The 27,324-nt window shown below is 43.6% G+C and overlaps 1 protein-coding gene across 2 annotated transcripts in view; it reads right to left on the bottom strand.

Annotated features, from left to right (window-relative positions):
- The window catches only part of HOMER1 (homer scaffold protein 1), a 618,990-nt gene that overhangs the window by 164,654 nt on the left and 427,012 nt on the right, over positions 1-27,324 (bottom strand). For both annotated transcript variants that reach the window (XM_078675203.1, XM_078675205.1), the window contains exon 6: positions 5,548-5,601. In XM_078675203.1, coding sequence (XP_078531329.1) covers positions 5,548-5,601 — 54 coding nt within the window. The remainder of the gene's footprint in view (positions 1-5,547; positions 5,602-27,324) is intronic.

The following is a 27,324-nucleotide window of genomic DNA, read 5'->3' as shown; positions in this document are numbered from 1 at the left end:
GCAGTCGGTAGGGGAGTACCTGCCAGGGCGGTGACGTGGGGAGGCGGAGGAGCAGGGTGGGGGTTAGTAATGTATGGATAATGGAGGTTTGCAGGTAAGTAAACATTTAAATAAATCAAACGAATTTCGTTGCGCGCACTGCATTGCATTTGGGGATGCAGTGCGCGCAACTAAATTTGTTTGATTTATTTAAATGTTTACTTACCTGCAAACATCCATTATCCATACATAACTAACCCCCACCCTGCCCCTCCCGCTCCCCACGTCACCGCCCCGGCAGGTACTCACCTACCGACCGCAGCTGTGTAGCAGAGGCTACTAATTCTGCACATCTGTTGCCTAGTTTATCTGCCTTATGCTTAAGTAAATGCGTTTCCTGAAGGAGCGCAATATCAACCAGGTGTCTGTCAAGATAGGCAAAAACTTGTCTGATCTTTTTAGGATTGTTAAGGCCTCTTAAATTCCACGTTAGAGCTTGTTAGGGCGTGTTCTTAGCGTTTGAATACGTACTTGCCATTACCAGCGTTTTCTGATAGAGCTAGCATTGCGTGCCTTGACCATAGTCAGTGTACATTTGTGTGCATGATCATGGAGTAGGCGATTTTATGGTAGGCATAATTTGACGTCCTGGTATGTATGTGACTGTCAGTGTAACAAAAAAAAAACACGCTATACGTCCTCCCCCACCCACTCCGCCATCCCAAACATGGCAAAGACATAATCCCGTACCTGTTAACAATTTTACCCTTCCCGCAAGTCTTACCCCAGATAAACAATAGTAGTGGTATACACGGGGGCTGCGGTCGCCGGTCAACTACTCCACCCGAGAAAAGGGTGGGGGGACCACGCCCGAACCACTTAGCAATTTCAACATCTAGAGGCATCATTTCACAACCAAGATACAGAAATTAAGTAGTTATGTCACGGAGGTTTTGGAAATAAAGTAGTTAAACAATAGTGTGCATTATGAGCGATTACGTGTACTAAGCTTACATGTTCCATGGTATATAAAAGTGCATAGAGTAACTTACAGAGAGTCTATGAGTACTGCGAGTTCACTGTACCCACCACTGGATAATGTACATCATGTTCGTGAAGGTCTCTGCTCTTATTCCACATCAGAAGTGGGATCCTGTTCAGCATTCTGTCCTCTCGGAGATTTACGATGCAGGGCCTGTGGGTGCTTCAGCTGTAAGTATTTGAGAACTTCTTTAGGGTCATTGCAAATTGTGTTTTTGCCGTCTTCCGTGATCTTCAGACGCGTAGCATACAACATCGCATAGGGAACGTTAATATCTCTCAATTTTTTCTTCACTTCAAGGAATTTCTTTTACGCTTCTTGAACTTGTGATGTGAAGTCCGGGTATATGGAGATGTTCATTCCTTCATGTTGTAGCGTGCCAATCTCCTGGGCTTTACAAAGGGCTGCATCTCTGTCTCTGTAATTAAGTATCTTGGCAATTATGGGATGCGGCCGTGGCTCCAGGTATCGGTGGTGGTGCAAGGGTTCTGTGAGCACACCCTACAATGAAAATGTCTGAGAAAGTCTCCCTGCCAAGTAGGTTGACCAAGAGCATTTCAACGTACCGGTCCATCTTCCCTGTCCGTGTCGATTCTGCCACTCCCATTACGCGCAGGTTGCATCGGCGCGAATGGGCCTCCAAGTCTTCAGTTTTTGCTAGGAGAGATTGAATAGTTTTATCAGCTTTTGTTTGTTTCAGCTCTATTTGTCGTTGTGAGTCTTCTGCCTCTGATATTCGGCGTTCCGCCATGTCAATGTGTTCTGTATGCTTGTCCAGTCTTTCTGACATGCGGTCAACCCGAAAGGTCTAAGGAGTCTATTTTCCCATCGATGTTAGTGAGAGTTGACTGTATTGTGGCGAACATCGCTTGGAAGTCCACTGTAGATTCAGGTCCTGGCGTCATGATCCCTTTGTTCTGCTCTGGCGCCTCTGCTCCTGTGTCTCCCGTCTTCTTGTGTTGTTCGAAGTGCAGCTTTGGCTGATTTTTATCCAGTTTCCCACTTTTGTCGCACTTCCCAAGTAATGTAGTACTATTAGAGCAAGACGGGTTACAGCACAAATGTTAGCCAACTAAGACGCGATGTGGCGTGGTGGCAAAGAGGCTATGTTTCAGCAGGCGCTCAGGGGCTCTCCTCTCCCAGCCCGGCTCTGCCACACGCTCACCACAGCAGCAATAGGGGTCGTGAGAAGTTCTGCAATTTGTATCAGAAGTGTCACAACGTGCTCAGCTGGTTTGTTGCAGGCGTAGAGTCTCGGGGGACATCAATCAAAAGCTCACCAGCAATGGCCTCTCCACAGTCCCAGAGTGAACAGCGACTGGGGCACAAGCGGTCACATTCGCTGGAGGAGAAGTGTAGCGCCACTCATAAGGAGCCGTGTAAGTACAAGTCGCAGAGAGCACCAGCGGCGTGAGCTCTTAGTGGAATTACTATAGTTTGTGGTCACACTGCAACCTTCTATAGCTCTTATATGTGTCTCTACTCCACGCTTCGTTGGTGCACAATTGATGACGAGTGGTCCAGCAGGTGTAGGCCATGCACCATATCACATCCCCCCTGTTTGTTTCACCAGCCACACTGTCCAGATGGTCACTCCTGCATGCATTGCCCCATGTCGCTATAGCCTGTGCTTGCTGCCCCAGGTGGTCGTTATCTTGTCTTGCCCACATCCTCTCCTGCATGCAGATGGGTATTTATGTAGCGCTATGCGGCGGTGCGAGGTGCACTGACTCACTGCTCCAATGTCTGCACGGACCACACCCGCGGGCTGCCCCTCACCTCCAGAGCAGCATCAGCACCCAGCGGGGCGTCACCGGGTCAGCGTGGTCTCTCAAGGCAGTAAACAGCCGCCAGCGAACCCCGGGCACCACAGCGCGATGGCACGCGCACTGAACAGGCTGAATATGGCACAGGGCGCGATCTCTGGCCTCCCCCACACAGCAGAGCCCTGGGCTTGCGTGCCGGGAACATAACCACGCAGTCAGCCAAGAGTACACAGTCACCTCCCGGCTGGGCTTCCAGCCTCGCTCCGCTATGATTTGGGGCCTTGCCGATCAGTTTAGAGCGCTCAGTCCCATCGCAGGTGATCTCCGTCGCTCAGCTAGTCCGTTTTTGGTGCAAAGTCATTGTTTGATGCCCAGGATAATTAAAGGATCGTGGCGTGATCGGGAGAGCTCGCCTACGTGGTGGCCTTTTCCATGCGTGGCTAGCTCCGCCTCCCCCAACACCCAACATAATGATAACTTTAGGATGGATCTTTCCCTAGTTGGGCTAACCCCATATAGTACAAGCCTCAACAGCATTAGTGCTGCCAAGATTAGACTACACCAACAGACTCTAGACTGGTCTTAAAAATGCTGAATCAACAAACGCAGCTACCAGACAGGTTCTAAGCCTGCTCATACACAACTATCCTTCACATCCGTATGCATTGTTGACAAAGCAGTCCATTGTACTGGACCAATATTCATACAAACCAAAGGCAGTTACAAGTTCTCAGTACAAACTTGCATACTATGAACATCTCCTTGAAAAGTATATGGACAATCAAAATGAAATTAAACGTTATTCAAATGTTCGGTCTTTTAAAGCTATTACACCAAAACACATTTTACATGCATAAAGCATCCTAATAAAAATCATCGATAGAAGGTTAAAACAAAGAATCCTTAATTTGCATTTAGTAAACCTAAGTTCATTTTCTATTGTCCGTAAAGTGCTTTAACCTTAAAAATCATAAAATTTCTATTGTCTGTCAGGTGCTTCAACCGTAAAAATCATCCTCATAATAAATACAATGTATAAAACTAGGGTCTGTATTTTTTTTAACAGGGTTAAAAAATTACTGCTAGTTGTCTCTATGAAATTTTGAAATTTCCATTAATTCTAAAAATCAGCTTGAATTTCCACTGGAATTTGACATCATTCTTTTAAATACAGGTTTAAAATGTTTACTCCCCTACAAACTAAGGGGATAGAGGTCCCTCCTAGCCAGGTGATTACGGCTTCTCTGCATGTTCGAATATTCATATTTATAAATATTCCTTTTAATAATATCTTTCTTTTTTGTAATAACTTTGGGCATGCACAGAGAATGTGTTGTAGAGATTCATGTTTATAATCACAGTCTACAGTCCAAGCATGACGTCTTTGCAGTAGAATGTTCTCGTCTGTTGAATGAGACAGAAGTTTTGTAGTTAAATTAATTGCTTTGTTGAAGACCTCTTTCCCGATGCTGGAATTCCAGATGTCTTGTGCGCCAATGTCCTCTATAACCTGGATTAGATAGCGTCCCTGTGAACATTATGTATTATTCTCTTTTTGTGCATCAGTTTCTTTCCAGCACAGGTTTTCAATGGAACCAGTTTCGGACGATCGGAGCCTCCCACAGTTTGATAAAAGTGCCTTTGCCACGGAATATTTGATTGGATAAGCCAAACTCACCTCAAACTTGAGCCGGTGATGCCAATTGCTGAATGTGGAAGACGTTTTTAAAAACTTTTGTTTGAATTTTATTTAAAGTTAGAATTTCACAACCACTCTGTTTCTGTTCCGTTAGTCGCAGACAATCAAAACTTGGCTTTTCTCAAAATAAGTCGTTAACCTATCTAGTTTGAGAGAAGCTAATACCACTTTTAATAATACAGATCAAAACCCAACGGTCAGATCTCCGTTCCAAAGAAGCTTCCTTTGACCAGCAGACATGAAAGGACTACAGCTAGCCAATGGTCTTACCGTCCAAGGCCCATGATTCACAATGAAGCATGGATCAATAAATGGCTCAACCTATGGAACATACAAACTAATCAGCAACATCACGCTTGTGCGCCATGAAGGTCATGCTACACTTCTACCTTATCTACAACCCACATGCACCCACACAATCATTTCCATTTAGATCTAACTGCAAACAATACCCTTTTCAATCATGTACACAAAGGGTGTCCATGTACCTGCTGAAAGTTAGGGCACTACATTAAACTCAGGGGGTCAAATAGTGCTATGTAAATAATACATACAGATTAGCGGCTCACTCAATTCGGAGAGCATTTTAGGCCTTGAAAAAGATATGGAAAGTGCTATCTAAATAAACACACTAGGGTTAGCTATCAGTTCTCATGGTGTATGTCTGCATAGCTTAATTTTAGCAGAAAATGGGCAGAAAAATTACCCTATTTGTTATTTCTGCCCTCTCAAAGGTGAAGCAGGAGACGTGCAGTTGCTTTGCTCCAATGCTGTCACTGCTCAGAATTTACGAACGCTTGCACTTGGTGATGTCTGTAGCATATTAGAGGGGCAGGAATTTCTAGATTTGTTTACATGCAAACCTTTGTTGTTACGGTACATGATGAATGAAGCAAACACTAGAAATGTCTTAAAAAAGTAAAAACAAATATTTCCGAGCCCAACAGCTTAATTTTTTCATCCAAAAATGATCGATTTTATTCCACGAACTTCCAAAGTATGCTATTGCATCTAACACATTTCAATAAAAAGTAATACCTCAATCAGTAGTGCAACATTACCTATCATGTTCGGCATCTTCATCTTCATGTTTCAGTGCTTTGCTGATCAACATTCTGGATGGAGATGACACAAAAAGGACAGAACAGGATTTTAAAAACAACACAATGACTTAGATCACAAGATTTCACATTTGGGTGTGTTTACAATTTGCTTTGCAGATAATGTATTTGTTTCTTGTTTTTGCATCAACATTTATGTTTTAAGATCAACAGGGTCAACTTCATACAAAATATCTGCTGAAATCTATATTACACATCAAAACAGGCTTTAAAAGATTTCATTATTCGGTATTTTTAAGGTTAATAAAAGTTCAATCTGTGCATGCATATTGTAAAGAAAATCTATAGCTATTTTAAGACCTTCAGACAATTACAAAGAATTTAATAAAATGGTAAAATGTAAATGCTTCTATCCCCCACACACAACATTTTCATTATTTAGTGTCAATTTATTATGGGTGGATAATTATTTATGAAGTTCATCATTCATATCTTCAAAACATTAAATACATTTAATTACCTTTAACAATATACGTTTTTTGGTGGCGCCAATGAGCCGTGAAGAAAGAAGGCGGTGTAATCACGGTGCGCCACCTGCCTGGCATTTAAACGGCAGCTGTACTGCGAGGTGGTGCAGCAGGCAGACTTACCTCTGGACACACAGGGTGCCACAATCCCAGCTTCACTGGGTGCAGGTGGGGCGTGCTAGTTGTCAGCCCGCAGCTCCCTGTGGCGAGGTCAGGCACCGTGCTGGGAGCCACACGGACTCGTGGTCATCGTGCGTCGGGGCAGAGCCCTGACTGGTGGTCCTGCAAAACCACTCTTCATGCTGCCGGTCTGACCGGGCCCTTGGAAAGGCCCTTTCTTGCCGAGCGGGTAAGTGTAGACACTGAGTTGGCATTTCACAAGCTGCCACAATACCCCTGTGTCTGTAAGCCTGTTGGGGCCATAAGCAGCTGTCGGGTGGGAGACCTGCCGTGATGTGTGGACTTGCAAGGATGGACCCTTCCCTATCAGACAGTGTGGCAGTTCAAGAGTGGGACGGCTCTCCATTATACACTGGTGGCGATCACATTCATTACAGGAATGGCCCCACCATCTCTCAGCAGTATTGTAACATGGTCTACCTGTCTGTAGGAGCTGGCATCCTTTGCGATTGCACTGCCTACCAGCCATGAAGCATTGTTCGCCTGATTTGCCTTAGCATAGTCCGAGGGTCCCATCCTTGAACTTCTTTAAATATTCCTGGTAGATTACTCGTCTTTATGCGGCATCCAGGGGCCCATAACTTATGCTCTTGTGGTCCCAGCACCCACACTGCAACAGGAACTTTTCCCATCTCTCTGAGTCATCTACAGCTTGATTAAGCACAAGTGTACACATTCAACCTGGGGAAATCGCCATTCGATAAAAAGCTATCAGCTGGATACATGGTTGGATGCCCGTGGAGCTGGGCCCAGTGGAGGGCAACAAAGTGACACTCCTGAGTGACATGAACGAGAGCCCACTCCCCCCTCTATAGATAGTGAAATAGATACGTGAAGACACGGATGGATCACTTTCAAGAGAGAGTGGACAGACAAGATGCTAGACTTTTTCAGGCTGATACTCGGATTTTGGACACGGAGGATTCCCATGGTCAGACCTCAGTTTTGCTTGTGGCTCTTAAGAGAGAGCTCAGTGCAATAAAGAGAAAGAACATACATCTGGAAGGCAGCTTGCATCGCAACAAAGTGCAAATTATTGGCGTAGCAGAAGCAATCAATGGCACCAACATGTAGAGCTCCGTGGAGGACATGCTGATCTCCCTGTTCAGTCGGGAAGCCTTTTGTAGTGTATTCATCGTGGAGAAAGCTCACCGTTCTGTGGCGTCCAGGCCTTGGCAAATTCTAATCCTAGTATGGCTCCCTAACTCCATTATAGAGACTGCAGCCAGATCCTGCGCCTTAAGAGCACAGCCGGACTTGCACTATGCTGGGGCTCTCATTGCCTTTTATCCAGACTTCTCCCCTCCCTTCAGGAGGCTAGAAGGTCTCTCACTTCGGTGAAGAAAGTACTATGTGCCACAGCACTCAAGCATTTTATGTGTTATCCTGCGAACCTTCGAGTGGAGGACAAAGGAAAGGCACACTTCTTCACCCACTCAGATGCACCAATGGACTTTATAGAGACTTTTATTCAACACAGGGAAAGCAAGAGTCCGGCAGACAGAAACACCGCTTCACTGATGCAGGGTTCACTGAGGGGTCCGCCAATCTCAGCGATAATGACTAAAGACTGATGGCTGCAACAATGTAATACAAGACTCTCCTCCTCGACCCTCTGCTCCCTGCCCTTGGGCGGTGTGGCATTTATTTAACTATACACTACATTGAGTATGATACCTGATAACAATATCCATCTGCCATACAGGTGAGTGCTCTTTGGCAATGCTGGATGGTGCGGGGGAGCCCGTGAGGAGGCTGCACGTTTACCAATAGCTGGGATAGCAGATTATTGTCGGTCGAAATTAAAATTAAGTGACAGAACATTATCAGTTCGACATTACATTTTATGGGTGCTTGCGCCCTAAGAGGGACTGTGCTCCATGGAGTCCCAACGCGTTGAGTGCAGTCACAGTGACCGCCATAATACTGCTGCTGCCACCTTTACGATGTTTTTCTCTTTGTTGGGAGGAGTTCAAACTGACGAGTTGGGCTGGTGTGTGGGGAAGGGGTTGGGACTTGTATTTGGGGATGTTTCTTTGCATTTGCTAGAGAAAGGATTGGGCTTAACTGCGATGAGTGAGCACAGGCCTGCTGGGATGTTCTAGGATCTCTTACAGATTCAACATGGTAGTTTAGTAATTGGTTCTATGGTGGGATTACTTAGCTGGAATGTCCAAGGCATTAATAATGCTCGCAAAGACCGATAGGTGTTGGCCTATATGCACAAAATTGATGTAGTCTATTTTGCCTTAGTCCCATATATCACCTATGGGCGAATCCCCCCTTGCTTCCAAGTGACAAAGCACCACTGCTTTCCTTCTTATTCTACATACTCGCAAAGTGTTGTAACACTTATAACAAAAACAATACATTTTACGCTCCAGGAGGTTCTCACTGACGCAGGTGGGCGACTGGTGATGGTGGCAGGAGTAGTTTAAACCCAACTGCTGGTGTTGGTGAATAAATACACGCCAACACCAATGACCCCATTTCTTTGACGATGTAATTCTGGAAATGTTGGGGGTACAGAGATTGGCCCATCATATGGGGGGCAACTTTAATTTGACTATTTCGGATGAGGCAGAATGATTACCAGGAACCCAGAGGCAAGCCACCAAAGTATCTGCAGCTCTCCAGTAGATAATACAGATGCACAGGTTGGTAAATATATGAAGTGCTTTTTAAAAAAAACACTTTATTTATTATTTTCAGGTAACAAGAGAAGGTCGTACAATACAGAATTCAATATACCAGCATTAATAATACTAGAATGGCTTGAAATATATCAAAACAATACGCATCAAAAGGCATTATGGAGGACTCCGCTTCATGCAAATTTGTAAAGAAATAATCTTCAAAAAAGCAATGGCAGCTGGAGTGGGACCATGAGGTGGGGTATCTTAGTCGACCGTGTCTTGGCTAGTGGGACAGAGGTAAGTGGTGTTGGTAGGTGATTGAGGGGATGTATTTGAAAGGTCTGTGATTCTAGAGTCAGTAAATAGTTGCACAGGGGGGTGCCAAACGTCTTTGTGTCTGGAGGGAGGGGGTGCAAATGTGGCATAAACTGTGCTGGTAAAATCCCAGAAAGTCATTCTCGAGAGCCAGGCTATAGCAGTGGGGTGAGATGCATTGACCTAACGCAGGGCAATCTCTCTCTCTTTTCACCAATAGCAAAGCAATGGCTGAGAACCAGCGAAGATTTTTAGGAAGAGATTAAACATTATCTAGGAGTGTCAGGAGGGCTCAAGGGTCAGTGAAGTCATTTGGGGTAGAATTTTGAAGGCCGCTATGTGGCGATGATGGGAACGGTCCATGTCATATGTGCAAAAATCAGCATCGGGTATTTTGGCCAGGCCAGCAGGTGTAGTGTATGTTCTGTGCAGGCATCGGAAGTGGAGAAATTTATGACAGTGATTGGGAGATACAAATTTCGTTTGCATACAGCAGTAAGTCCAATCTACGTTGGTGAGAGGGAGGCAGAGGTCTTGCTCTTAGCGTTGTCGGGCCCTGCCATCCTTGGCATGTTTTAGAGCAATACTCATGCAATAAAGCTTAGAGACTAAACGTTTCCCATCAGGATCTGTAAATTAGTAATTTAAGAGGTGTAAAGTCCTCAGGTACCAGTGGATAAGAGGGGAATCAAGAACACATTGTACCAACTCGGTGGAAGACTAATTGATCCATATATGGCGAGGGATATTACATGACTATCTGGGAATAAAGTACAGAACGTAGGGAGATCATGCCTGGTCAGTGTGAGCTGCACTAGTTTTTCAAGAGTTAATGGTAGCCAGGGGTTGGCGAAAAGTGGGAGTACTGGAGAATATAGAAGGTGCAATTCCAACACCCCCCTAAGTTTTCGAAGGGCCCAGCATGTTGTAGATAGGGACTGTATATCTGTGGCATCCAGTTTGGGGCCTTGTGGTAATAAGGCAGCAAAAGGAATGGAGGCTCGCTAGGTCGCGCTTGGGTTTAGCATATGGCAAATGGGTATCAAGGTGATACCAATAGTGGGAAAACAGACTGTGCGACTAGAAAATAGACTTGAAAATCGGGGACAGCAAAACAACCACGTTCAGACGGGAGTGCAAAGGTGTCCCGAGCGACTAGGTGTATACAGCCGGCCCAGATCAGGTGAGTTAATACCCTGCGTTGGGATGCAAAAAAATGGAGGATGTCAAAGTTATAGGTATATTTTGGGGAAAAAAACAGGGATGGACTACCATTTTAATAATGGCAATCCAGCCTGCCACAGATAAGGGAAGTAGTATCCAGCGTTCTATCTGTTCGGTTAGTTTGTCAATGGCAGGGCAGTAATTGAGACAAAGAACCTGTTCCATGTGTCTGTGTGGGACTATGCCCAGATATTTAGTGGACCATGTGAGAAGGTAATTGCAGCAGAGGGGGGCTAGAAATGATGGTAACAGGGAAAAATTCAGATTTCGTCTACCTAAACAGATAATCACACGAATGAGAGGGGCCATGTTTTCTGGGGTTGTTTTGACGAACAGTAGGATGTCGTCTGCATACACTGAAATAATGAGCAGGCCTGGCTTAAAATGAAGACCCCTGAGTAGGTATTTCTCTTGTAAATGGCGAACCAGAGGGTCCATAGCAATTATGAACGATAAAGATGAGAGAGGGCTTTCTTGCCTGGTTGCTCGTGGTACTATAAAGGGGTCAGATAAAGAGCTATTGAACCATGCTGCGGGCAGTGGGTGCAGAACATAAAAGGGAGGCCAAGGCAATGAATTGTGGAAGGATGCCAAGTCTCCGTAAAGTAGCATGGAGGAAAGGCCACTCCAAAGAATGAAAGGACTTCTCTGCCATCGATAAGGGCAACCACGGCCGATATAGACGGGGAAATTCTATTTAAAATGGAAAAAACCAGTACGCCAGTTAAACGAGGTGGCTCTCTAGGGGTACGAACCCAGTTTGGATAGGGAATAAGATTTGTTCCAGCAACAACAAGAACCTATTAGCTTTTGCTTTAGCTAAGATTTTGTTGTCAAAATTAAGTAAAGATAAAGGCCTATCAGAGGTGCACTTAGTCGGATCTTTGTTGGGTTTAAGGAGCAGGGAGATTACTGCTTCTCTCATTGTGGGAGAAAGAGATCCTTTAGCTAGAGCCTCAGCTTGGACCTCTAGGAGGTGGGGTATGAGGATGCCTTTGCGCATTTTATAAAAGGCCCCAGTGAGGCCACATAGGCCAGGGGATTTGGACACATTTAATGAGTCAACAGCTGTGGTGATTTCTTCAGAGGTGAAGGGCTCGGCCAGAAATAGAGATTGACCAGTGGTCAGCCAGACAGTAGTTATTTCCTCAAAATAAGCCAGTTGTGTTGTATCGTCGGAATCAAGGCGCGTGGTATACAACGATTTATAGTAGAACAAGCTCACAAATAATATCTCAATTCACTGTGACCTGGGTACCATCATCAAGGCATAGTTTAGTAATGCATCCGGTCCCCGAGGGGGACGTAGGAGGCGAGCTAGTGAGCGGCCGTAGCATTTGCCCTCGCCGTAACAGCGGGCTGTCACGTATTTCCCAAGGTATGTATTCAGCAGTAGAACTCTCCTCCCCAGTAGAGTGCACGTCACTAATATGTAACGGCCCTGAATGTCGGTAATAATATTGTGGTGATGGAAATGAAGGCTCCTAAGAAAAGTATGCACTCACCGCAGGAATTTGGAGAAGTATCTGTGGGTTCCCCATGAGGCAGCAAAGGAGGGAGAGGGTTGGGGGTAAATATGCCTTTCTGTCAGAAAAGCCACTGTTATTCCACGTCGATTCAGCTATGGTAACACCTGCTTACCCTTGCAAGGGTTATTGAGACCTCGAATAGTACAGGTGAGGAGAGCAAGATCAACTTGCTGTTTGTCACCACCAATCATTCATGGGACAAAAGAGTACATGCATGTCAAAGTCCACACATAAAAAAATAGTTAGTCCTATCCAGCCTAGTGAAAACAATAAAGGTAAAGAAAGAGAACAAAGAAAACAAACTAAATAAACCCATGTTACCTACCCCTCCCACACTGGACATAAAGGAACCAGCAAATCCCAAAAAATACAAAAAAGCATGAAAAGAACCCAACATGAGGTCTGGAGAACTCCTTAGGGGGTGAAGGACGCAACAGGAGTCAATGCCTGCTTTGAAACATACACTTTGAGATTTAGTCTAATAGAATTAGGGTACATAACAGGGATATGCAATGAGGGAATGGAATGGATGGAGAATCAAAGGCTGCCGCTAAGGTTGCTGCAGAGGACTAAGTTATGACATAAATGCGGAACAGGTAGGTGAGCAGGGATTGAACAAGTCAGCACTGGAAGACATGTTTGATTCCGGTGAGGAGCGCCCTGGGGAAGCATGAGATGAGGAAGGTTTACCAGGTCCCAGCAGCTTGCAGAAGGATAGGACTTCAGCCGGGGATTCGAAAAATGTGGCTCTGTTATCTACCATCACCTGGAGGCTGTCGGGGTAGAGCATGCCGTATTTGAAGCCATGATTGTGGAGCAATGCCTTGGCATTGTTGAATATCCGTCTGGCCTTCTGGTCAGCCAGTGTGAAATCGGGGTAAATAGAGATCATGGCATTCTGGTATTGTAAGGGTGACTGTTCACAGGCCAGGCAGAGTGCGGTATATCGGTCCGTATAATTTAGAAGCCTTGCCAGAATAGAGCGAGGGGGATCCCCCACAGAGGGTCGATGGCCCAGAGACCTATGTGTTATTTCAATAATGAATGTAGAGGAGAAACTGTTCATAGCCAAATAACTCGGTGAGGAGAGATTCTACAAACTGTTCTGGGAGTCGCATATTCGTTGTTTTGGCAATACTGGTTATTCGAATGCCGTTTCGAATGCAATTGGGCTTCTAAATCCTCGTTCTTGATGGCTACTGCCTTTAGGAGGTGCCCCATCTTCTCCAGGCGGCGCACCATCCTCGTCGTGCTATCCTCAAATCCGGAGACGCGCTCTTCCACGGCATCTAGTTGGTGACTGTGCCGTTCTAGATGTTCTCCCATGCGGCCCGGCAGGAGACAAGATTGTCAAGGCAGGCATCCATGGCACCAAACCCAGCCCTCAGCTCCGCCACTATCGCTGCATCGCCCTCCAGAGGATCAGGTGGTCGGGTGGCATCACTGCTATCCTCTGCATCCAAGAAGGATTCGGATCTGTCAGTGGTCTTTTTAGCAGGTTCAAAAGGGAGTCCCCGTTGTTTGGGGTCTCCCCGACCCATGGTGGGCGCGCAATGGGATATGTAGATGGGCCACAAAGTTAATAGAGGCAGCAGGAGAGGTGGTCAGCATATTTCGTTGAGTGCGCTTAAAGGGGTGTCATCCACCTGGTAGCAAGGCGGGACCCAATCGCAGGCATGACAAGGAGGGCGCTCAATGGAGGCATGGCAAAGCGGTGGGAGACTAGCCTGCCCACCTGCATAGTAAAGGTTATTTAAAAAAAAAAAAGCAAATGTCCTACCTGGAGAAGTCAACCAAGAAGAAGCCGCACAGGAGCTGCTTTCAAAGGGGTAATCTCCAGCAGGCAACCAGGGAGATCAAGGAATGGACTTCAAAGCTGGCATCCTACTTAATGTAGCCCAAGAGCAGGAATAGTGGTCGTGGTTCTTCCGCCACAGCCAGATAGTAGTCAGGCAACGTCCAAAAATGTCTGGGCAGGCCTTTGTAGCCAAGAAGCCAGCGTTGTCCAGCTGGCCCTGCACCCCCTCGGGCCAGAGAAAGGCAGGTACGTGGCCGCCAGAAAGGAGAGATACGAAATGGCGGCTCCCGTAACACCAGGGCAGGGTCGTCCCGAACAGTGCAGACGCCACGTCCAGTGGCTGAGTTAGGCCAGCACCACAGGCACTGCTCGGGTGGAGTGCAGGCAGGCGATAGGGCTGGTGTGGTGTGCCGTCAATGGAGGACCAGTAGAGGGAGCAGAGTGGGGACCAGACTGCGTACCGCAATCCCGGATTCAGTCTCCCCCGCAGCCCCTTTCGCCACGGGACCTCTGAGGCGAGCTGGGCCGCACTCACCCTGTCCAGCTGCAGCAGAGTCAGGAGGTCCGAGTTGGCGGGTCCCGGCAGGTACTATTTTCGCTGGCAATTGTTGGGCGGGCAAGCTCCAATCCCGATATTTAAGTCACAGGAGGATTACTGCTGCGTAACCAACAGGTTTGGGGCAAAGGGCTCCGGAGCTTCACAGCAGAGGGGCCATAATGATCGACGGCTTAGCCACGCCCCCTATATATTGAGTGTTTAACTCCTCTAAGCTTAACTACACATGCTATTCTTCTGTGCACGACTCGCATTGACATGTTGACAGGCTCTCATTAAGTGATGACTTTGGTTCGGGACCCAACATTTACTCCAGAACACCGTCAGATCACTCCCTGATTACACTTACGCTTGAAGGCCCATCTCCCCGCCCCCTTTTTTAGCAGGCACCTGAAGGGAATAGAACTTTGGGACACAGTGTTACACTCCAAGGTCAGAATAGCCATGGAGGAATATTCAAGCTGAATTAAGAGATGGTGGCAGAAGTTACCACCCTGTGGGAAGCCTTTAAAATTTACATAAGGGGAGATTGTATCTTCATGGGGACGGGCATCCTTAAATCCCTATGCAATACTCTAGAGTGGCTAGAAGGGGACATTAAAATGTTGGAACTGAATTTAAAAAAAAAAAAATTTTTGGAACTGATGATTCATGAACAAAAGATCTACCAACACTCAATACACTTTGGAAGCGGGTGAAGTTATAGCGAAGTTGCAGATCGTGAGGTTCTCCATCTTGGGAAAACAAGCAATGGCTTGTGTCTTTGGAAAGGGGGATAGGCCAGGTATGACTCAGGCGTGGGTGCTAAAAGCCAATTGGCGCAATCAATATATTGCTGCCATTGTTGGGAGTACCGGGAAGGTCACCTCTGTCCCCAGTGAAATATTAAAGGAGTTCCAGAACTATTATGTGAAGTTACATAATTTCAATAGTGCAGTGAATGTACCTGCCACAGCCACCCTCCTTGATCCAGTCGCTTTGTGTTAGATCAAGGGGGAAGTGAGGGAGTTATTGAATTCATCACTGACTCTAGAAAATGTTAAAAACGCTATAATGAGTCTCGCAAACAGCAAGGCCCTAGGGAGGAGACGACCTTCCTATTAAATTATATAAGGAGTACTTAGATTTTTTGGCCCCTAGGCTACTCAATGTTTATCAGGATGCTGTATCTAAGGGGCACCTGCTACTCTCAAGAAAGAAGCAGTACGACTGATAGCGGGCAAGGACCATACATTGTGTTCCTCCTACAGGCCACTGTCACTCCTGAATATTGATATCAAAGTACTTGCTAAGCTACTCGCGTAGTGAAAATAACGGAGGTTCTTTAGTATCGCCCAAAAAGGCAGGATTTATTCCCCAGAAATCAACAACCTTTAATTTACGTACACTTATGGCAGTGCTGCATCGTGTAGATCCACAATTACTGGCGGTGGCGTTGTGGCTGCAAGCCGAAAAGTTGTTTGATGCACTTGAATGGTCGTTCATGTTTGAAACACTGTGGCGCATGGGGCTAGACACCGAATTCATATGACATATTTTGCTTTTGTATGGTACACCATCTGCCAGAGTTTGGGTTTATGGCTTACATTCTGGGACTGTTTCCATTTTCAGGGGTACACGTCATGTTTCATGCACAGGGTTCACACCACGTGAGGTCTATATTTTAGCGGAAGCCCACTTGTGGTTTCCTTATATGAAGATGATATTATACTATACATACAAAGAACGGAGAACAGTTTGGCAGTGGTCATACAAGAGGGGGTTCGGTTACTATTCGGGCCTACATACCAACTGTAACAAATCAGAGGTTTTTCCTTTAACTCTAAAATACTGGGGTATTCACATAACACAAGATCCCTCAGAATGTCTTCATATCAACTTTGGAGTGGCATTAGAGGAGCTTAAAACAAGGTTCTGAAATGTCCCATGCAGTCAGGTAGTCTTTTTGGCCCAGATTTTTATCTCTACTACTTGGTGGCACAAGCACAGTATATTAAAAACTGGACCACTACAGCAGAACTACTGATTCACGCCAGAATCCAACTTACCATGGCATGTCCAAAATCCCTTTTAGCAATGGGGCGTCAACAGCCGCTGTACACCTAGACAACGTGGACGTGATTGGTAGGACATGTCGGGCATGGTGGTTATTGGGAATTGTTTTTGTTTTTCGTTGACAATGTTTTGGGGGAAGAATTAAATATTGTGCAATGTCGCCCTGTTAATAATGTGGATATATGCAGTATTGGGGTGGGGGTAACAACTATTGGGAAGGACAAGGATTTTGCAGACAGACCAAATAGGGGCCACCATAACAAACAAGTAAGATGGGTTTACTGAAAGTGCTGACATGGAACATAAGGGGGCTCAATAGCATGAAAAAAGGGAGACAGCGTACAAATATACCTTAAGCATAGGGGGACTCAAGTGGTAATCCTGCAAGAAACACATCTGACTAAAACTAATAAACAGACCCTACTAAGGTGATGGAGAGTGGAATTATATTATGCACAATATTCGACATTTAGTAGAAGAGTGCTACCTTGGATCAGTCAAGGGTTTCCCTTGAAGCTGATTAAGGCACTTACAGACCTAGAGGGGAGGTATCTGATACTGTGTGGTGGGCTAGAGGGAAATAAACATAGTGCTAATTAATGTATATGCTCCGAATAATAACAAACCTGAATATTGGGAAGAACTTTCGAAACATATTACACATTTAGCTCATTACTCATAAGTAATTGGAGGGAATTTAAATGAATCACAGATATACACCTTGACAGGTCTCATGCCCAGATAAAAGCCTCAAATATGGTTTGACTGCCAAGGTCGTACAAAGCTGAATGGAGCAGTGGAATCACGTCGACTCCTGGTGCATTCATGACCTTGGAGTGAGAGATTTCTCATTCAACTCGGGCATGAACAGTTTACATGTCCATCTTGACAGGTTTTTGTGCTGCACGAGCGCACAAGCAATAGTGATGCAATGCATGCAGAATCTTTTCCCAGGAACTAATCAGACCATAACCTTTTAATAGTGAACTTGCAGTGGAGTAGGAAGAGGGCTGCAGCCCTGGCATGCGGATGAAAGAAAAATCAATACCAAGTCTTTAAGGACACAATCCTGGGAGATACACATATTTACTCCAAGAAAAGCCAGGGCTCAACCGTGTCTAGATTAGTGTAGGGGGAGGCTTTTAAAGCTGTGATTTTGGGTTGATGCATCCACACCTTAACACGAATTTGGCCTGTTTTGCTTAGGGAAGTTGTAAGTAGGAACAGATTATTCTGGCCCTAGAGAAGGAACATCAGGAACTCACATACACTTTACTTGAGGAAATGGACAAATATGTGTGTGGCATTGAGGGGCTCCAGGGATTCAATTATGAAGGATACTTAATACGGGCCCAGTGTGAGCAGGTTAGGGCAGGCTATTGGCCTGGTTGACCAGTCATAATAACTGAGGAACTCCCACACTGGAAATCTGCAACGCTGTCAGGGCACAGGTATTCATACAAAATGAGACCAATGAGGCCTTTTTTAGGTGGTATGAAACTTTATATAGGGCTCTAAAGGGGAACGATAGGCAGGCAATCCAATCTTATCTTCACAATTTCATCCTTTTCCCCATCACTGCCATTGTGAAGAGTACCCCCTCTCCCTCCTCCAATGTCAATTTAACGGGTTTAGCACAGCCTTTGTTTTTTTTATCATCACTGCTCCCTCTACCCTTAGGCATGCTTTATCTTCACCTATACGCACACAACTTTCCTGCATTGTGGCAGGCATGTCTGCAGATGTTGGTGACAACCACCACTCCTCAGGCCTACTTTCTTCTTCCTCTTAGTCCTTTGTCAGTGTTGATGTTTTTTCGCGTCTTCGTGTTATCCCTTCCCCTAACTGTGCTCCTTCCTCTCTTTCTAGGTGCCGGCATCGTCCAGCAACGGTCCTCCTAGGATCCCCAACCTGACCTACCAAGTAAGTGTTGTTTCATGTCCCTGTCCTCCTCACATTCATTTTTGCACTTCATGCTATCAATATTGTTCTCTCCTTGACAAATGCAGATAATCTGTGTCAATGTACAGAGTGACTTGGCAGCTAGTTAGTCTGCTTCATTAATTATTTTCGAAGCAGTCTGAGGGGAAATTCAAGTGCCCATTTAGCAGGAATTCAGGAGGTAGGCCACTTAGCTCAACATACTTTCTGCCTTGTACTCTAGTCAGATCAACTGAGCAGTCTCCTATAACATTGTCTCAACAGTTGAAGAGTATCTGTCAACCAGCACCAGTGTGGCCCATCAGGGACTATTGGAATCCTTTTGGCATGCTTGAACTGTAAGATCACTTTCACTAGCAATGGGATTGGTGGAAAGACTTTGGACCTGATTACAAGTTTGGTTGACAGGTTGAATCCGTCACAAACATGATGATATCCCATCTGCGAAATTACAATTCCATTATATCCTAAAGAACTTGTAATACAGTGGATGGGATATCCGTCACGTTTGTAATGGAGTATGCCATCCGCAAATCTCATAATCAGGCCTTAAGATATGTATTCTGGTCTGGCAACTGAATCTATGAAGGATTTTTTTTCCGCAGTTGAAAGCATGAAACAGTGCTTCATCTGCAATAACCCACTTGTGATTCTGACATATATCTGCATGAACAATTGCTCTTCTTATTATGTACTACCAGCAGGAGAACTGCTGTAAAACTGATGGTTCCTTACTGTCAGCAACTACCAATGGACTAAGCTTCTCTGAAGTTTATCCCCGACTTGTTTCGGAGTACATCATTCTGATGTTTTCTATCTGAATCAAGAAGTGACTGTTTTTCAATACCACTCTGAAGGTTTTCAATGCAGGCTAGAGTGACCCAAGCTGTGTCCAGTGGATATGATAGAATGTTCTTCCGTAACCACATCCCTTGGACCTGCAGATCCCATAAATGTACTCTTCATCCAAGAAAAGGTGCATCTCTTGCTGTTTTGTGGAATAAATTTGTTGCCAACATCAGACCCTTTCATCATGCTCTCAGTTTGCGACTAAAGTAAAAAACCTCCTCGTGCAGCTTAAATTTGTGTTTACAATTTCCTGGGTGCAGAATGAATTGCCCCTCCAAGCAATGCATTTAGAAGTGTGTAATTCTCAGGCCATGGAGACTATAAAGATGCAAGGCACCATTGAACCTAGCAGAAAAGAGACATGTTGAGCCACTGTACAAGGTTTCATGTAGAGGAGGTGACTAATTTTGGAAGGAGTACAGTCTCTTCTACGATGGCTTCGCTTTGCTGGTTCTGTGTATATTAGAGAACTAAAGTAATAATTTGTTTTTAGGAAAGGCTGTTTTAGTAAAGTTCATGGTAATCCCAGCATTTGAATGCCTTTTACTGCTGTTTGGCTGTCTTATTTTAAATGTCTTTCCAATGGACATCAAGAAATGCATAGTCTAGACAAGTGATAGAAAAATACCATTCTTTGTTAGATTGGAAGCTTCCACTGCCTTTTACTTGGAAAGGATTTTGGGTTTATTTTAGGCAAAATAGCAGTATTTAAAATAAAAATATAGTTTTTGCAGTTTGAAACTTAAAACCCCTCACACTTACATCCAGTACTACACAGATTTGTTTAGACCTTGTTAAAGGATGGCAGGATGCAATGGCTTAAGTCTCTAAGTGTATCCACCATCGACAATAGAAAGCATCATTTTTTTTAATTTTTTTTTTACACTTTCACAGCTATGTTGGTTGCAGTTTAGGCATCATTTATTTGCACTATTATGCTTGCAGGTTTTCTGTGGTGAAACTGGGGTCTTTCATTTTATGCTGCTGCTGTAGCGCTGATTGTTGGCAGGAAGACTGCGGTAGCACACTTAAACAAACTCTGGTGATTGGATTAATGTTTTCCAATTCTAGTCTTCAGTGTAGGAGCCTCAGCAGATTAATCTGCATATTTCTTTGCTAGCATGGGAGCTGTACAGGGTAGTGGCTTAAAATGGCACACAGTAAATCTTTTGCTGCATTTCAGTCCTGTTAAGCATAGCCACGATGTAAGTCTCATGGAATCAGTGGGGCAACATCCATCTACAGTCAAGTCACAGGCATCCGCTGAAACGCCTGTAACTTAGTTTGACAGAAAGTCTTCATACATGACAAACATGTAATTTTTTGTTGTTGCAGCAAATCATCTCTGAATGTTCCTACTGTTTCCAACAATGAGCAATGCAATTGAACTTTTCAGGGTCTTAAGAAGGATGTTGGCAACTTTGGGATTCACGGAAGCAGTCTTTCAGTTCTTTCGCTCTGGAAGACCTGTTTTAAAGAATGTTGATTGTCACTACACTACTTTGTACTTCTTTAGTTTGGTTTTATTGCACCTGAAGTTAGTAATAAGCCAATAGTATATTCCATAGAACCTAGGACAATCAATAATAATCTGGTCTGTTATCTAGCTGGAAACGTGGGGTACTAATGATGTCAACGATGAACCAAAGTGGCCTCACCTCCACGTTCTTGGTTTTAGGAGTAGCCGGAGCCACATTACATACAGTGCACTTGGGGAACAATGGGTGTGTGTGACTACTTTTTCCACTTCCAGGGCATTTTAGAATTACAAAAGGGGCAGATGCTTGTGCGGGCCATTCTGTAATAGAAATAATGCTGGTGCACATAGAGCACCAGCGACATCGTCAGAGGACATTCTCTCATTTACAATCAGCTGCTCCATCTTTCACTAATGCGCTGTTTAATTACCTTGGGGTACAAAAATATCAAATCAAGGAACCAAATACAAATGAAACAAAAACACTAGAAAAATCACAGATATGTATTAAGAGGTTAGCGATTAGAGTTACGCAAAGCAAACAATTTAAAATAAAAGTAGGAATTAAAAATGGAATGGCACAGGACAAGGAGAACCTCCGCCATTAACTAAATCAATGTATTTAAATTATAAATAAAAAAGGAAATGGATAGGGTTTAACTATTTAAAAAGCAAGCAGGATAAAAAGGTGTAACCAGTAAAAGAGGTAAGATTAAGGAGGGGAGAGGGTAGCTGGTGTAGCCTCTGTATAGAAATTCAAAAAATATTTATTTTTTAAAGGAAATTCTAAGAATAAGCTCTGAAATCTCAGACATAATGGTCTTATGTTAATGAAAAAATATAACAAAAACTGTCCTCCAAGATTCATCTATCTGAGGTTAATCACCCAAGATTAATCTCAAAGTGGTTAATTGGTAAAGTCTTTGATAGTCTCAGACAGAGCTGAGTGAATAACTGTATCTAAGCTTGCCATTCGTCACAGGCTCACCTGACACAAACTCTGAGAAGACTTTGGTACACTCCTACAATCTCAGGCACATTTCTTGTTAATCCAGCCATGCCCTGAGGGGCATTTCCTGGCACATGCATCATTCTTCTGCTGTGTGAGAACCCAGAAGGCAGAGCGTATGTCAGAGCTTCTCTGACTTTTCACAGTCACACAAATTGTACTTCATAAATAGTGACTTCAACCGATGTTGAATGAAGTCAAACTCAGTGAAAATCTGACTAAAATTAAATGTTGTATAGTGAAAAGATACGTTCAGTGTTCAGGGATCATGTCTTTGAGTATCAAACTGCAAGAGGAATAGGAAAGACACAGGGCTACAATTTCCATGGATCTGCTGTTGAGATAAGGAAATTGAGCAGTAGATTTGCTGATATAATGTAAATCTGGCTGAAATGCTGAGTGGTGTAGTGATTGCAGGCTCTGTGAAATTACAATGATCTGTTTAGGCAGGAATGGGATGCGATTTGCTTAATGGGGCACTCATAGCTTGGGAAAGGACAATGTCTGTAATGTTCCTTCTGATGCATATAATTATTCCTGAAGATTACTTTCTAGATCGCAATCCATACCAAGCTTCAGAGTGGGTCCAGAAAATTTCGAAACAGCATTTACTACCACTAGCATCACTGAATTTAGCAAGCACCGTCATCAGTGACTCACGACTCCTCAGAAAGAGACATGCTGAACATTATATACGGTGCCACATCTGCCAACGACATCAGTTCCATCTATTTTTATGCAACCAACATCTGAAGCATTTAAAAAATCAGAACACAAAATTAACCAATACCAATGACCTCATAGGAAGAGGATGGGAGGGCATAAGTAATCTGCTGGAGTAATGGTACATATCAGAAAGAACGTTAACAAAAAGTATGTAGCTTGTCTAATGAATATTAAATATGGCAAATAACTTACTTGGACACTCCCAAAGGGCTACCACCTAAGCAACAGGAGGAAGAATGAAGACGTAGACAAAAGTAGATGAAATATGACTGCAACACTGCTCTACTAATTGTTATGGAATACAACTTCCCATTTCACGGCAAAAGTGATTTGAGAATGAAGAGAAAACCAGGAAGCAGCATTACAAATAGGCTTCACTAGAACACTTCTCAAAAGAGTTGAACTCGCAGTCACATGCCTCGTACAATGAGCCAAAAATCTTTCAGGGTTAGATTTGCCAGCAAGGTTATGACCATGATCACTGCTGGCAAAATCCAGTGAGAAAGCATCTGCTTTCAAACTGCAGGTTCTTTCTAATGTCCCTGAAAACAACCAGACTGTCATTCTTTCAGAACCCAGAGACCCTCTGCATACAAAAACTCAAAGCCATTTTATGGCTGAGCCTACATTACATCTCCTCCTCTTCTTCTTAAGGATGATGAGTGGAAAAGAAAGGGGGCAATGAAATAAAAAGTTTAACCTGCAAAAGTACCCTACTGTTCTGCCACACAGTAAAGAGTGAAGAAGCAGATAAAGCCTGCAATTTACTAACCCTTCTAGTTGAAATAGTTGCAACTAAGAAAGCAAATTTCCAGGAAAGAAATTTAAGATCACATGGATGAAATACTTCCTCCATTTTGCTGCTGAAGCAGCAGTTGACGGGCCACCACCTTGTCTTTCATATTGACAAAATGTTGATTTTGCAGGTTATGTTATGTTACAGCATATTTAAAGTGCATGTACACCAAAAAGGATTCAAGCCACTAAAGTCTACATGCAGGAGAGACCCACAACTTAGACATAAGCCTATCTAAAGAGGCAGGTTTTTAACAGAGTCCGGAAGCTTGCATAAGAAGTAGTGACTTTAATGTGAGGGGGAATGGAATTCCAAACCTCTGGAACAATCACAGCAGAGCTAGATCCACCCATTCTCTTCCTGTGAAATTTTGGGACCTCTAATACATTTTGGTGGGCTGATCTAAAGTTATGTTTAGGAATGTAGGTCCGAATGAAAAATTTCCTAACTAACTTAACGGAAAGTTTCAATTCCATTAAGGACTCGGAGGCGAGGATTATTCTAGAGGTCACAAAAGTTGAGCTTTTGCCGTTTTGAAATTTGAAAATAATATACCCCGTTTTACAAGTGAACAACCGGAAGCCAGTGTAGTTTTACCATCAGAGGTTTAATATGGCAGCCTAGCTGCCTGATTTTGAACCAGCTGCAGCCTCCGACCCTGTCTCTTTCGAAGTCAGAGACAGAGAGAGTTAGCATAATCAGTCCAGGACATGACTAGGGCAATTATACTCTGAATGATAGCCTAGAGAGTATAGTATGTACGATTTTGTTCTAGAGCTGAAAAAAGCAAGATGAGGTCACTGTGCCTATATGAGACTTCATGTACAGGTCTTCGAATCCCTAGTCTTTTGACTGCTTTTTTAAGAGTGGAAGGAGCAACCACCTCCAAAGGCCAAACGGAAGGGTTTCAACTATGCAGTTTATTTTTAATCATCACGATTTCAGTTTTGTCAGAGTTCAGCTTCAACTGATGAAGTTTCATCCAGTCATGGATGAATAACATAGTACTTTAAAAACAAATTTGAGCCTGACCTTAGATGAGGAAAAAGATGTAAGACTGGGTACTGTTTGTCAAGAAAGATTTCATCCAATCTAATGCAGATTCTTGCAGACCCTCAGCCTTAACACACCGGATTAGAATATCTTGATCTACTGTGTCAAATGCCACCGACAAGTGCAAAAGCACTAATGCCTGGGCCAATCCTTTGTCTGCTGCTTCTCTCAGATCATCAACTACGCAAAGTATTACATTTTCCACAGAATGGGCGGGACGGAAATCCGCCTGGTGGGGGTCAAGAACAGAGGAGTCCTCTAAGAAGGAACAAAGAAATTGGGCAATAAGTGCCTCGAGTTTGATAGCTAAATAAGGAAGTAAAGAGAAGGGGCGGTAGGTCTTCAAAACAACTTTTTTAGAAGTGGGTTGTCTACCACCTTCTTCTAAGTGTGAAGATCAATGCCCTAATTCAAACCTTAATTGAGCAGGAAAATCACTAGGTCCGGAAAGTGAGAAAAATATTTTGGGATCCCAGCGCAGCAGATATCTTCAGGGGATACATATTTGACCTTAGTCATCAGTTTCAAAAGGCAGTCATTGGAAAAAGGTGTGAGTTTTATAGAATTTCTATCTTCCAAGGGAACGGTACCGGTTAAGGAACTAAGAGGAATGCTATCTTTTATCATCCACATTTTATTGATAATAAAGTACTTTAGGTCATAACACAGTTTTTGAGTAGGGACCACCTGAGCAATTAAGTGATCTGGGGTGGAAAGTTCAGTCAATTTCAATTTCAATTTCAAAAAGCTTTTATTCGATTTGTACATACAAATCATACAAGCAAAAATACATAATTAAAATATTAAAATTCACCATATAAACTCTCCTAAAGAGGCGAAAAAAGGCTAAAGTGCAGCAAATGGTAGGTGGTCATATCTCTTTGGGTCTACATGTTATTATAAAATACAAAACATTCTTACATAAACGGGTTGAGGATCAGTAGGAGTTACTCAATAGGCTTTTCCTGGGAGCTGTACATAAAAATTACTAAGTAATCATACAATACTGTGGATATCTACAAATATATAAAAATACCTTAATTACAGAAATTGATATGATTTAAAATTGAAGGCATATATATACAGACAGGAATGTTAACGGTAATTGCATCATGAAACAATTCCTGGCAGCTGTATAACGTAAGTACAGACAGGTATATAAAAACATTATTGTAGTACAATACTTTTCCTGGCAGCTGTACATTTTAAAATAAAAGTAGCCAACAAGAAGCAAATCTCCTCATTCTCTAGTGAAGATAAAAATATCAATGCTGTTTGTGTTGTACGAATATTATATTTGATAAAAATTGGCTTAAGGTATTTTAACCTAAGAAACTGAAAAAATTTACAAAAAAGTAAAAAATGGCAACTACTCTGCCGAGAGATACTGTCACACGGACAGGGTATGTCTGAACTGGTTTTTGTGTTTGGAAAAGCAACCAAGTGGTGAACAATACCCAATCTGACCCGTGTTAAAACAAACTGATGAGATGGACGGGTCACAAATACAAGATAGGGTTGGAGTCCCGAAGTTAGATTTAAATCTTTATAGAATTTCACAGTAACAAGATTGCCAACGGTTTTATCTCGCTCAGCCTTACGGAAGTTTAGAAACGTTGTCTTGATTTCTTTTTTTGAAATAGAAACAACATTTTCAGGCTCACGGAACACATCAATGTTAAAAAGAAGGAGATACCAGCGGTGAATGTATCTTAACCACAATATACGTGAAGAATGGTCCAAACCTATACAATCAAGGATAATATCCTGAGTGAATCGAGTCTCTGGCTTAGCCCAAATAGAACGCCACAATAAGAGTGGCCGGACTGCTGCTAAGTCAGAAATATACTCGATCCCGATTTCTTCATGAATCAACTGGATGGAGGCAGAAGAGGGAACACATAACAACCTCCTTAAAAACTTATTTTCCTCCTTCAGCAGGGAAATACCCTCGCAGTGTCCCCACACCCCTGCCCCATACAGAGCAGAGGAGACACAACATACATTGTATATGTTCATCATATCTAAAATACTTCGTGAGCCGAGTTTTGAGGCAAAACGAAAGATACTACTAGTAGACCGTAGCATTTTTGTTCTAACAGCATCAAATTCCGCATTCCAGGACCCACTGTTGTTGTATGTTATTCCCAGATAACAAAAGGACTTAACAGAAGTCAACTTTTCCTTATCTAGAAAAAAAGTATGCTTGACCTGCTTAGCTGCCTGACCACAGGACATTACATATGTCTTGGTTTTATTCACACGTAGCCGCCTAACTTGGATAAACTGCATAAAATTATCAATTAGGCGCTGGAGGCCCATCTGTGTTCGAGATAAAAGAACAGCGTCATCCGCATAAAGTAACAGCGGAACAGGTTTACCGCCAATCAGGGGGGCATCTGCTGGGATGTCGGCCAAGGAACGGTCGACACCGTTGATAAAAAGGGAAAATAAAAGCGGAGCCAAGACACATCCCTGGCGTATGCCCCGGGACACTTTAAAAAACGGGGTACATTCGCCAAGGGTGCCAAAGCGGACTTTACATGAAAGTTTTTCGTAGAGTCTAGCTAAGAAATGAACTATTTCCCTTGGGGCCCCTGCATCAAGCAAAACCTCCCAAAGAATGTTGTGGTTAACCAAATCAAAAGCGCTGCTCAAATCAGCAAAACATAAAAAGAGGTTGCCATTTTTAGCCACAGTATATTTTTTGATTAAAAGGTCCAAATTCACGCATTGGTCCAAAGTGCCCAGGCCTTTCCGAAAGCCATATTGGACTCTAGTTAAGATATTAAAATCATTTGCCCAGTCTTCCAGCCTCTTCAACAAAATCCTACTCATCACCTTTACAGAGGCGTCTAATAATGAGATTGGACGATAATTAGAGGCCTCTGATTTATCACCTTTCTTGTGTAAAGGGATAATGGTCGATTGGCCCCAAGTAGATGGAAATTCACTTTCAGCCGCACAGTTAAAAATCCTCACCAAGATGGGAGCCCATAAAGTCATTTCATCTTTATATAGATCCAACGGGACCCCGTCGGGGCCGGGGGCCTTGCCTCCTTTACTTAAAGAAATTGCTTCATGGCATTCATCTAGTGTTATACCC

The sequence above is a fragment of the Lissotriton helveticus genome, chromosome 2_1, assembly GCF_964261635.1.
Source record: "Lissotriton helveticus chromosome 2_1, aLisHel1.1, whole genome shotgun sequence".
In the NCBI taxonomy this organism is placed as follows: domain Eukaryota; kingdom Metazoa; phylum Chordata; class Amphibia; order Caudata; family Salamandridae; genus Lissotriton; species Lissotriton helveticus.
The sequence above is the reverse complement of the archived record's forward strand: the minus strand, read 5'-3'. Positions and strand labels throughout refer to the sequence as shown.